The 14,019-nt window shown below is 36.3% G+C and overlaps 1 protein-coding gene across 2 annotated transcripts in view; it reads left to right on the top strand.

Annotated features, from left to right (window-relative positions):
• The first annotated feature begins 2,236 nt into the window (after positions 1-2,236).
• Aasdh (Aminoadipate-semialdehyde dehydrogenase) overlaps positions 2,237-14,019 on the top strand; it is a 239,502-nt gene continuing 227,719 nt past the window's right edge. Inside the window, exons 1-2 of one of the 2 annotated variants that reach the window (XM_090395050.1) lie at positions 2,237-2,426; positions 12,223-12,506. In XM_090395050.1, coding sequence (XP_090251176.1) covers positions 2,418-2,426; positions 12,223-12,506 — 293 coding nt within the window. In that variant the 5' untranslated portion in view covers positions 2,237-2,417. The other variant, XM_090395051.1, reaches the window with a different exon arrangement.

Genomic DNA, 14,019 nt, shown 5'->3' with positions numbered 1-14,019 from the left:
AGCGTCACACGTGGGATGATGCAATTGTAGTACAGTCATACCCCGACTTACGCGGTTTCTTATATGTACGTAATCCCGTCCCGCTTCACGCCTCACTACTAGTCGTATCTTTCATTAGGCACCGGCCGCATTGCCAGTGTCGCACATGCTGTGAACAAGCACTAACGTGTTTCGCACGGTTTTCATTCATACACGATTTTTATAGTCTACCAACCTTGCGATTGTTTAATGTTCTTGATAAAAATTTTATCACATAAAAAATAATAATGTTGTCCAAAAGAAGCAAGTCCGATTCTTCTACGGCTAGCAAGAAAAGAAAAACATTGACTTTAGAGACAAAACTCAACATTATGAAGGGTTTTGAAGGCGGAATGAAAATTTGTGAGCTAGCAAAGAAGTTCGATCTACAGGAATCCACAGTAAGAATAATCATAAAAGAAAGGTTTATAGATTTTGGAGGACATAGATTCTAACGAGGAATGAACTGTAGCCACAAGGCAAAAGGCAAGGAATAAAAAAAATTATTAGCTTGCTATGAAGAAATTTTGCGTGACAAGAAAAAGACATTATGCCGTCAGACGAATCTATTAGATTTTATGAAACCATCGACATCGAAATAACTTTCTCTTTTTTTATGTACGAGAAACTACAATTATGATTATATTTCTTAAAAAAAAAATTGGGACCAAAGGTTTACAAAAAATTTTTTTGTAAACCTTTGGTCCCAATTGTATGTTTCTATATATATATTACATACAAAATTATACCCCGAGTTACGCGAATTCGACTTACGCGCTTTTTGTTGGTCCCACCTATCACGTAACTTCAGGGTTTTATAGTATTTGTTTCATTCAACGAGCATTAAACAGTGAACACTACCGACATCAATCATGGAAACCAGTCAATGAAGGTTGCTATAACTTTACGAGTTCAAATGGAGAAATTCTGCAGCGGCTGCAGTAAAAAAACATCAATAGAGTATTCTGTGGAGGAACAACTAATGAGAGAGATCCACTCGCCGTTGGTTTGCAAAATTTCGCTCAAAAGATTTGAGGCTAGAAAACGAACCCCGTGGTCATCGTCCTTCCCCCATTGATTCTAATGAATTAAAGGATTTAATCGAATCAGATCCAAGACAAACTATACGAGAGATCGCCCAGACAGTAAATGTGCACTTCTCAACTGCTTCACAGCACTTGGCAATAATAGGAAAAGTAAGGAAGCTCGACAAGTGGGTGCCTCACGAACTCACTGATGAAAACAAAGCACACCGTTTGGAAGTGTGCTCTTCTCTCTTAAGAAATAAAGAAGAAAGATTCCTGCGACGAATTGTGACTGTGAATGAGAGGTGGATATTCTACGACAATCGCATACGTTCGTCGCAGTGGTTGGGAGTGAAAGACGCTCCAGGAAGTACTCCAAAGGCACCTCTGCATCCGATGAAGATGTTTACTGTATGGTGGTCTTCTGCCGGTGTTATTCACTACTCATTCCTTCCACGAGGTGAAACGATAAATTCAGCTCGATATTGTACAGATATGCGGCAAATGCATGACAAATTGTGCCTTAAGCAACCAGCACTTGTTAATAGACATGGAGTCCTATTGCTTCAGGATAACGCCCGACCACATATGGCAGTGTCAGCCATACAGCAAATCAACAATTTGGGATATAAAATTGTGCCTCATCCTCCATGTTCTCCTGACATTTCCCCAACAGATTACCATTTTTTCGGCACTTGAGCCATTTTTTGTCCAAGAAATGATTTGCCAACGACGCAACAATTTATCGGGCAGTGAAGGACTTCATCACTTCCAGGGACACTGATTTTTACAAATGTGGTATAAATGACCTTGCCACACGTTGGCAATAATGCATTGATGCTGCTGGAGATTACTTTGATTAAACAGGTATTCTTCTTCTTTTTATTCTCTTCTCTTTCAATCGTCCTTAAAATCGGCCATTTCATTTGAACAGCCCAATACTTCAATTGGTTATAATTGGGAAGATTACTTAAATTACAAGCTCCTCCAGCCGGCCGAGTGGTTAGCGTATCCGCTCTCCAGCCAAAAGGCTGCCGGTTTGAATCCTGCCGTGGACATGGATGTTTGTGAGTCTGTGAAAATCTAGTGGTGGTGTTGGGAGGTAGATGTTGTTGGTGTAGTGATGATGGTAGTTGTGGTTGGTGGAGACAGAAATATAGAATAGGTGCGCCCTCCCTCGATGAGCCCTTGGACTCCCTAGAGGTGTCATGTCATAATAATAATAATAAATTGTATATGGAATAAGGTCCATTAAATTAAAAAAAAATTAATAGACGTTATTCGATATATAATTTTACCAGGAGGAGCTTGTAATTTAAGTTTGAAATACCTGAGAACGACTCACAGCAGAGGGAGTATCGCTTGAAAATATTTATGTTGCGAGTGTGTGTGTGCTTGTTTTTGGCATGTACTCTTTTGTTTGTTTGAATTTTCATGCATGAATAATCCTTGAACCCATTTATATTTGATACATTCTGAATTACAGAAAAAGGGATTTGTGAACACAGTTATTAACGACTGTTAGTGATTTAGAAAATTCGTTTATGATTGACAGAAATGAATGTGCGCATTAAGTGTATACTGACTGTTTATTAATAACCATTTCTATCCAATTAATTGAGCTTTTACACATGTCGTGTAATTTGCCTATTTTGAGGCTATATACATATACCGATTGTAATTTTTTATATGAACAAAACATAATTAAAATACACATAAACCCACGTTTGCAATTTTCAAGATAATGCTTCAAGGAAAATAGAATCGTTATGCTGTGTAAATAAGACGACGGAAAAACTTTATATATATGTTAAGTAAGTTTGAGCGCGGTTAGTAGTTGGAAGGGACCAATCGTTCGCTGCTGTTGGCACACTCTCCCTCGATGAGTCTTTGGACTCCCTGGAGGTGTCAAATAATAATAATATACATATATATTGACATTTAATATTAAAAGAAATACTTTGAAATGTAAGCTATCCACAAGAACATTTGAACTTGGTACTAGCAGATTTCATTAATTTAATCAAGATATTGTTTCCTGTCAAGATTTAAATCCCATACAATTTACATAGGATAACTGATGAAATGTTGTATTTAAATTTTATGCATTCTGAATTACATCAAAATGCATTTGATAAATACAGTGGGGGAAGGATTACCATCAGTAAACTCATCATATTACCTTAATTTAATTTCAACCTGATCTAAACAATTTCTTGAAATAGAGTTTAACTGCTTTGATTGGCTAAGTGGTTGCATCTCTACTCTAACCAGTGGATTGGAATCCTTCTCTGGACAGTGGCCAACCATCCCATTTTATTTGAGGACAGTACCAGAATTCCTGTATGCATCCCAGATCATCTCTGAAAGCCTTGTATTTTCTGAATGATCCATTAGAATTAAAAAAAAATAAAGCAATAATAATAATAAAAACCCGGAAACTCGGGTTTTTCATCCCGCATACAGACAAATCGGCCCTTCAGAACACACGCAATTTACAGACATAGAATACCAGTTGTGGTGGTGGAGGTGGGTGGTAGATGGCGTTGATAGAGATGATTCATAGTAGAGGTTCAGTGTAGTGGTTGAGACAGTTGTAGGTGTGTCCTCCCACGACGAGTCTTCGGACTCCTTGGAAGTGTCAGGAATAATAATAATAATAATGATAAATAAGGAAAATAAATGTTGTAAACCAGGACTAATTAATAAAGCTCTGAGTAAAGTAGTAATTTCTTGTTTGAGCAGTTGTTGTAACTGTTTTTTTTTTTTTTCAATGAACATGTGGTTCTTATGAAAATGTGAATAACTTATTCATTTATTTCACAGACCAGATTGTAAACAATTTATGTTTTATGTCACCAGAATTGTCATTTATTAAGAATTAATAAATGACAATTCTGATGAGATGCAGCTAACTAGCCAAGTGGCCCATGTGCACCTCTCTTTCACACACAGATATCTATATTAGAGAATGTAAGAAAATAATGGCCTTGTTAGGGAATTTCTAAAGCTCACCACCCAGCTCCAGACATATATGTTAGATAATTTTCATCACTTGGCATGAGACCATCCTGCTTATTGTAAACCTAAAGTGGCAGGGCTGTCTAATTCTGCCCATGGTATTAAAAGTACAATAGGTGTATAAACTTTTGTGTGGACAGGATTCGCATAAAAAATTTGGTTGCAAGCAACTACAAAAGGAATGCCTCCAGTGGAAGCCTTCCATTGTGAGGCAAGAATATATCAAGAATACATTTTATTATTTTTATTTAACATATCAAAAATAAAAAAAAAATGTACATTCTGTCAATTCTTCTTTACTATATTTTTATTTAACATATCAAAAATAAAAAAAAAATGTACATTCTGTCAATTCTTCTTTACTATTTCAGTAATCTCAGACTGTATTTAATTCAAGATTATTTTTAGAAAATATATATATATAAAAAAACATAAATTGTGTTGTGTGTGCACCAATGTATATATACACAGGCACACCTGGGGGAGGGGACCGAGGGGCCCTGCCTCCCCCCAAAAAAAGAAAACGGGAAAAAGACTAGCAAATTTTCCAAAAATCTTTTCCTAATTAAAATTCTTTTCTTTTTTTTTTCATTTATGTTGTGTCGTGTCTTCTATTTCTATACTACTTATGAATTAGCATTCACATAAGGTGGGAATACCCTCTGGCTCTTGGGAATCATGGCCGTTGTGAACCCAAGGCAAATGAAGTAGTGCTCGACCGATACTTTGTTTGCTCGAGCCTGGCCTTAGATTAAGGGTATCATGTATTGGCGATCACTGCAGATGCTCAGTCATAGGTTGTATGCGATGCGTAGTGTGTATTCTCGAATCATCTACTCAATTCCCCCCCTCCCCCCAAGACTAAATCTTGAGTACTCGGCCCCCTCCAAGAGTAAATCCTGAGTGCGCCACCGTATGTATATGTGTTTATAGATATATACAGTGGCGTATGTATATATATATATAGATATAGATATAGATGAATATAGTAAAGAAAGAGAAGTTGGCGTATGAAAAGTGATTGGCCAAAGCCTAAAACAAAACTCTACAGTTATGTTGTTAGTAGAAGAAAAGGTGAATATGGAAGACTGACCTTAATTGCTTCAGATAGAAACATGAGTGATATCTGCTTGAGATTTAGTGGAAATGTTAGATTAATATTTTGTTAATGTATTTCATGTGTATGCATGGGGAAGGAAGGTTAAGTAGTGTCAAATAGCAATATGAAGGCAGACAGAAGACTGACAGTTCAAGAATGAGAAGTGTTTAGAACATTAAGTAACTTGATGTTAATAAAGCTGTGGTGCAAAAGAGCTGGCAGTACTCTCGACTTATTCAACAGAAGTCTCAACAGGAACAGTCCCAGAAGAATGGAAGAAAGAAAAATTAGTGTCGCTGCATAAGGGAAAATCTAAGTCAGTAGTATCAAACTATAGGCCTGTGTGTGTGTGTATCAAGTGTAGTAGGGAAAGTGTTAGGCTAGTTAGAGACAGAATACACACCTCGATTGATGAGAATATAAATCTTTCAAGAGATAGGCATGGGTTTGTTAGAGGGAGATCATGCTCTAGACATAGTTATGTTTTATAATAGGGTGATTAGTGTATTAGACAGAGGATATTCTTTAACAGTGATTTATCTGTATTTTGTAAAACATTTGATTGAGTGCCATGTGATAAACTTTGTTGGTTGAAATTGAGCAGAATGGAGAGTCAGTTGGTAGCTTGATTACAGGGATGGCTGACTGATAGGAGCCAGCAAATTTGTCTATGGAGGTGCAGTGTCCTGAACAAGGAAGGTGGTGAGTGGGGTACCACAGGATTCTTTTCTGAGACTGCTGTTGTTTAACTTATATATCAATGATCAAGGTGTGAAAGGAGATATTCAGTTGTTTGCTGATGATGCTAAATTAGGAAGAGCAATGTCTGGAAGCTCTGACATGTTATAAGAAAATTTGAATAGGTCAGTGCTTTGGGCTAAAGAATGGGGGATGTCATTTCAATGTTGCTAAACGTACTGTGCGACCACAGATGCGAGACCCCTCGACACTTCTGCACATGACAGAAGAAGACAAATCCATTCCAATAATAGGGTAATCAATGCGTTTCAAGGGATGAGCGTTTATTATTATACATCGGGAAATTAACTTTTCTTTTATGAAAATTCTAGTTTTTAAAGTGGTAATTATTTTCCTTGTACAACAGTTGGAAAATTTACGTATAGAGCACGTGATTTTGTGTGTTGGTAACGAATTCATACATTGACTTATTCCTTTCTCCCCTTCAACATGAATTGACTCTTCTTGGCACATTGCCAGCCGAGGGTCTGGCATTTGTGGTCGGACAGTAAAGTTATTCAGTTTATCCAGAGAAGTTGGAATGAGGTTTTTCATAGTGGAGGAACTTTGCTTGAGGAGGTGGAGGAAGCAATGGATAGGGTGGATAGGAAGTGAAATTCAAAGGACACGTTGTGAAATTTGTAAAGGTTACCTAGAAAATTGCTGCTATAATGTAAAGAATGCTGATATGTATTGATAAGGAAGTAATATTTTCACTGTATAAGGTGCTATTATGCCTCATTTGGATTTCTGTGCATAGATCTGGTCACCTGGCTGTATTGGTTATAAGAAAACATTGGAGAGAGAGAGAGTGAGTGTGCAGAGGATCTTAGAATAACTAAGATCTATCTCAGGACCCTGGAATATTGAGGTATGAGGACAGATTGTAGGAATGTGGTCTTCAGAGCTTCGCAGATAAGGAGGAAGGTAATATGATTCAGATATATAAGTTGGTGAGAGTAGCCTGTCAAATAGTTATGGGAGAATTATTGCATAAGTTAAAGGTGATATGAGAACAAGATGTCATCTCTAGAAACTGTACAAAGGTCATGTGAATAAGGAAGTGAAAAGGAGATTTTTTTGCAGGTGGTTAATTAATTGAATGCACTGGCAGAGTGGGTGATGAGTGTTCCAAATTGAATGTGTTCATGGCAAGTATGATAGTTGTCTGTGAGTGTTTAACCTCTCACAACGAGTCTTCTCACTCTGTGTAGGCTTGGAAGTTAAAATGCCAGTACTAATACATGGAAAAAAATATATTGTTTTTACATTTGAGGATGAATTGGTCAAAAATACATGACTTGGTGACCTTACCTAGAAATGTATTATAATAATAATAATGAAAAAGTGGGAGGGGGACATTTCAGAACAGACTTTGAAAGATGTATGTTATTTTATTTATTATCATTATTTTTAAATGCAACAGAGACCAACAGTATCTTTAAGTGAATTAATTGAAAATTTCACATATACATCACTGCTCAAGTTTAAGAAAAAATATAATAGCCGTTTATACATAAAAAATACAGAATAGCTCATTCATGTTGTTATTATTCAACATGCATTATTCCATATTATATATATATATATATATACCATAAAATATTCATTAACATACAAAAGGTATACAGAATTGAAAGTTTTCAAATGATTGATAATTTTATTATTTAACATAAACTTTTAAGAAACATGTAATACATGAATAGTATTAACTTTCTGTTATGTGATGTATAATTTTGATGTATCTCTGGTATGGACTTGTGTTTTTTTTTTCTTTTCTTTTCTTTTCTTTTTGAGGGAAATTTTTCATTAGATTTATATGATTTTCATGAAGAATATTATCCAATCATAAAATTGTGAAAATTGACCAAAATGGTATATTATTATACAATATGGTAATCGTAAAGAATCTTGAAACAGAGAATTTCTAATTGTGAGCTGCGTTGCATCAGTTTTGTTCATTACTCATATCTTTCCACTATTTATTATTATTAGATGACACCTCCAAGGAGTCCAAGGACTCATCACAGGAGGGCACTATACTCTACTTCACTACACAGATCTAATCATCTCCCTTACTAAATTCTCCTACTACACACAACTACCATCAACTCCATCTACTACCCATCATCACCACCAACAACAGTATTTTTTGTCTATAAACTACACATGTTCTGAAGGTCAATTTGTCTCTACGTATATGAAAAACCCAAGTTTCTGGAGGGAAAAAATCCCTGCTACTTCCATATGAAATTGGCTAACTCACCTTCAAATGAAAAAGCCCATATACAGTCATGATGTATACTCTTCCGATGATTATGTATTAGTTTTGGAAAAAAAAAAAAAAAAAGAGATAGTATAATAGATATAGGAGTTATGTAGGCAGAAAGTAATTTGAGTAGGGAGAACGTAAAAGTGGCTACTGGATATAATTATGGCAAGGCTAACAAAAGGCCAGGCATTTGGGGTTAGTGTTGCAGAGTGAGAAAAAGTGGGAAACATTGACACGGACATTATTATTAGGAGAATTTAGTGTATGAAATGAAACAAGGAAATAGTTCTGGGATAGCTATTTCCATAAAGTTAAGAGGAAGGTTTTATAAAATTGTAATAACACCAACAATATTACATGCAAACAGTTCTCTACATGTCACCATAATTTGAATATTTCAATTAATATCTTGAGGATTAACAAAATAGATCAGCTGTGGAAAGGTGTGTTATTGTTGAATAAACTCAAAAGGTGTTCCTGAGAGGAAGTTTAACCATATCTGATGGTTATTAAGCAAATATGCTGTAAATGAAAAAAAAAAAAAAAAAAAAAAGAGATATGTGAAAGAATATAATTTGGCATCTTTAGAACAAAGAAAAAATAAACTCACATAGATCTCAGATATTTCAGAAAAAAGACATTTTGGAACTTACATGCTGTCATTATGACTGTCCTGCTTATCAGTTATATTATTATTATTATCGTCACTATTACACCCTTCATGGAGTTGACAGACTCATCGTGGAGGGTTCATTCAACCGACAACATATTTATCATATAGAATCTTAAAGTCCTTAACACTCCTTGAATTAACAACACATTCCAGCAATGAATTCCATTCACTGACAATTCTCCATGTAAAAAATCTACTCCTCACACACCCTCCTAAACCACACTTTTACATTACTTCCAGGAATGACCTCTGGTTCTTCACTTCTCACCTTCTACTCTTTTTGTAATCCCCTCTGGATTAATCTGATACAATCCTCTCACTAACTTAAACGTCTCTATCATATCACCTCTCTTCCTCTTATCCACTAAACTCTGCAATCCATAGCAGCATTCCAAACTCCTGATATTGTCTTGGTCACTCATCTCTGGACCCTCTCCAATCTCTCTGCAGGTAATCTGATCCAGGTGACCAGATCTGAGCACAATAGTCCTAGTGCCTTATACAGTGGCACAACCACTTCCTTATCCTTGCATGTTAGAGTACTTCTTGTTATCATAGCAGCACTATGATGTGCAACCTTTACAAAACTTCAGTCTACTGTCAACCATCACTCCCAAATCTCTAATCTCATCCACTTCCTGCAGTACGTCACCATCGATATAATACACAGCCTTATATTTCTGCATTCCAAAATGCAACACCTCGCACTTATTGATATTAAAACTACAACCCCACTCTTTTGTCCAAGTAAAAACTCTATTCAAATCTTCCTGAAGAGATTCAGCATCAGCAGTGCTACTTATAATTCTTCCCAACTTTGCATCATCAGCAAATAATTAAAGATCCCCAGTCAGTCCACATGATATATCATTTACAAACAAGTTAAACAGTAGGTGTCCAAGACCAGAACCCTGGGGCATGCCACTGGTTACAATCGTTCTCTGAACGATACCAGCATGGTATCGTTTCGAGAGCCAATCTCTGATCCAACTAACCAATATATACTGTCTATTCCCATCCTCTGCAGCTTGTACACCAACTTATCATTTGGTAATCTATCAAATGCTTTTGCAAAGTCTAAGAATATCACTGTATATATGATTCTTCCTTTTCTAACACACTCGTTACCTTCTCATAAAATGTAAGTAAATTAATAAAACAGGACCTACAATTTACAAATTCATGCTGACCATCATAAAGAATGCCATGTCCATCAACCCAGTTCTGTATTCTATTCCTTACCAATCTCTCCAACACCTTGACTGCAACTGCAGTTATACATGCTGGCCTATAGTTGGAGACTTCTGTCTTAGAACAATTCTTGTAGAGTGGTACTATTTTGCCCTCTTTCCACTCGTTAGAAATCCTACCCACTGCAAGACTTTCATTAAATAACCAACTGGGGCACATTCCTTAAGAATACATGGCGATATGTCATCCATTCCCACAACCTTATTCACATCTAACCCAACCAACATCTGATACACCTCTGTTTCTTTCACTTCCAATTCTGATACTTGCCTCTCTTCTATCTTTCACCTTTCTAGCCTGCACCTTATACTTTTCATGGATCTGATCACCACCAACTGTCTTGTACCTCCTCCATAACATTTTCTTTTCCAGCACAGCTTGCTTGATTTCGATGTTCATCCCTTTCACTCCCACTCTATTTACTTTCTTAACTCTCAGTATGCAGTCATAGATTGCTTTTGTCAGATACTATGCCCTATGAGTTTCTATGCATTGTCAATAGCTTTTCCACTCAGCTCATCTACCCAACATACTGATGCTAATTGACTACAGAGCTTCCTATAATCACCTGCTTTATACTTCCACGTGTATCCAAACAAGTATCTCATAATCACTCTCACTAACTGGTGGCAGTGTCAATACCTCATCATTAACAACTACATCTTGTGAAGTAATCACCAAATCCAAAACATTGAAGCCTCTAGTTGCTTCAGTGGCAGTGTCAACACCTCATCATTAACAACTACATCTTGTGAATTTATCACCAAATCCAAAACATTAAAGCCTCTAGTTGCTTCAGTCACGTGCTGCTTAAGATACTTATCTCTCAGAAATTCCACAAACTCACTCTCCTTGTTCCCATACACTATCTCCTCCTTCCGGTTTATATTCCTGTAATTAAAGTCTCCCATTAGGATCACCTTCTTTTACATGCCCAACTAATTTGTCTAAACATTTCACAATCAGTATTCTCTGCATTCCCTGACCTATAAGAGCATCCTATCAGATATACTAACCTATTTATTTCAACTTTGCACCACACAGATTCAAAATCTGTGCATGCACCATCAACTTCCACATTTTGTGGACACAATTCCTCTTCAATCATTAACAGCACTCCCCCTCCTCTTTTCACATCTTTGTCTTTCCGGAAAATTATACATTGAGAACATCCTACCAGCACCAACATTCTCTGTTCTGGCTGCTATACTACACCGCTCTCTCTTTCTCTCCGGGGAAACGGTTTGATCACTCCCATTTCCCTGATCCTGACTATAATTTCCATTCTTACCTGTCTCATCCTCACCCTTATGCACTCTATCACCTGGTGCTGCTGCAACCACATCTTCAACCTCATATCTGTCCTTCCTCATGCTATGCAATCTGTTGATTTGTGCTATCCTGTTTCACAGGTTGACTCTGATCATTTGCTACATTAACTTCTTGACTCTGCCTTCTCAGAAAAAAATAGCCTTTCTAAATGCCCAACACTAAGCCCATTCAAATGTAATCCATGAGCTTTACCATTTGAACTTCTTACCTCTCTCATCCTCACCCTTATGCACTCCATCACCTGGTGCTGCTGCAACCACATCTTCAACCTCATATATGTCTTCCTCATGCTGTGCAATCTGTTGATTTGTGCTATCCTGTTTCACAGGTTGACTCTGATCATTTGCTACATTAACTTCTTGACTCTGCCTTCTCAGAAAACAATAGCCTTTCTAAATGCCCAGCACTAAGCCCATTCAAATGTAATCCATCAGCTTTACCATTTAAACTTCTTCAAATTCACTCTGCAGATTTACAAATTGAACCCCATATGTTTATAAGTTTGACATTTGTACCACATAATTTAACTTTGGATGTTGATATCAAATAATATTTTACAGTATTCTGATTTCTATATATTATGAATATCACTATCTTAGAGCATGTAGTCTGTTATTATAAAACAGTTATAAATTCAGTTATAAATGAAGTATTGCTTTCAGTTTTTAATTTGTTCGTATAATGTTTATACTTAGCTATTTTTGAACTACTTTATGTATTATGAGATATGCATGTTTTTTTGTTTTTTTTAATATATCTATCCTAAACAAGAACTTATATTTTTGTCTTGTAGGTGTGTACTACAATGGAAAATTCATCAGATACTGCTCAAAAAGATTTGGGATTGTTATATGAAGAAAATACACTACATACACTCTTCATGGAAAACTTAAGAAATCATTTAGATAGAGTTGCAGTAAAATTTTATAGTGGCAACAATTCAGTAACGCTAACTTATCAACAACTTTCAGATTTATCTGCAAGTATTGCAAATACATTAACAATATTTAAAATTCAGAAAGAAGTAATTGGTTGCTTATGTAAGCCAGGCATTCTTGTAACAGCTGCAATCATTGGGTGAGTTTTATTTTAGCCTATAAATTATGTATTTAGTATTTTAGTTTTACTAAATACTTTGATACAGGATATCAAATATATATTTTTTTTTATTCTTAACACCAAACCTTCATGGGTCAAAACACTCATTACAGGAGTATACACAGAGCCCATTAAACCATGCTTTAAACTCATTCTATGTTTCTGTTCTCACCACAATGTCAGGTAGTGCATTCCACTCACCAACCACTCCATGCAAAGAACCTGCTGGTTTATGCCCTTGCTCATACCCTCATTATACAGCTTCCAGGTATGTCCCCCTCTTCCCCGATTCTGGGAAAAATTTCTTCTAGATTAAACTGGTAACAACCCTTTACCAATTTAAATGTCTCAATAATATTTCCTACTCTCTTCTTCTTATTCATAAGGCTTTGCAAACAGCATTCCCACAATCTATCTTTATATCTCACATCCTAAAGACATTTATAATCTTAGTCAGTTTTCTCTGGACCCTTTCCTCATCACCCTGAAAACCAGAGGACCAAATCTGCATATAATCCACATGAGGCTGGATCCTTATACAATGGAACCAGAACTTCTTTATTTCTGCACATTAAGGTCCTCCGCATTCATTGCCATAATCTGATGTGACTTCACAACTTGTGCAGTGTGACCTTTATACTTCAGATCCCTGTACACCATCACTCCAAGGTCTTTTATCTGCTGAACTTTCTCCAAAATTTCCTCACCAAGCATATACTTTGCATCTCATTGTTGCCTACCAAATTTCAGAAACTTACACTTTGCAACATTGAACTGACAGTTCCATACTTCAGAGGGCTACATGGTGTGTAGTGTTTTCAGAGAGCTCCCAAAAGCTAAGTATAATTTTGAGTGAAAATTAGAATATAGGTTTAAATCATAACGTAATATTGTCTAATTTTGGTAGCTTGTTGTGTCTGTATGATTTTGGTGTGAATTCCGTTTTATTTAATTTAGTATTTTAATGATATGTTTCATAGAATAGCACATGACACCAATGTGACGTAAGATAATGGCGTCCAAAAATACGACGCCTTTGTTCAAAAACTGTAATGTGAGGGAGTTTGTCCACTGTGATGTGAGTGTGGGATGTATGCATTCCCGAATGAGGCTGGAGTTTGGATTGAAAGTGATAGTGGTGGGAGAATGTGCAGAAAGTGTAAGCAAAGTGAGAAGTTGAAGTATGTGTCAGGTTGTGAGATAGTTATGGTTGAAGAAAGCCAGAATGTGAGTGAAAATAGTGGCTTGATAGGGAATTGCGATGTCGTACAAGATGGCAATGAGAGCGGTGATCAAAGAAAGAATGAAAACAACTATACAGAGAGAGAAAATGGTTTAAATGATGAAAAAAATGAGGAATTATTTGTAGGGAGTGAGATCGCTAGGTTGCACTCAGTGATACAAAATGTGCAGCGGCAATTAGAACACCTGCAAAACTCTTTCCAGAGTGATTCGGCTAACGTAAATAAACAAGTGTTTGAAAGGAAAAATA

The sequence above is a fragment of the Typopeltis vanoorti genome, chromosome 6 (assembly GCF_054136105.1).
Source record: "Typopeltis vanoorti isolate ZY-2024b chromosome 6, IOZ_Tvanoo_1.0, whole genome shotgun sequence".
Classification (NCBI taxonomy): Eukaryota; Metazoa; Arthropoda; class Arachnida; order Uropygi; family Thelyphonidae; genus Typopeltis; species Typopeltis vanoorti.
This window is presented reverse-complemented; position numbering and strand designations above follow the sequence as displayed.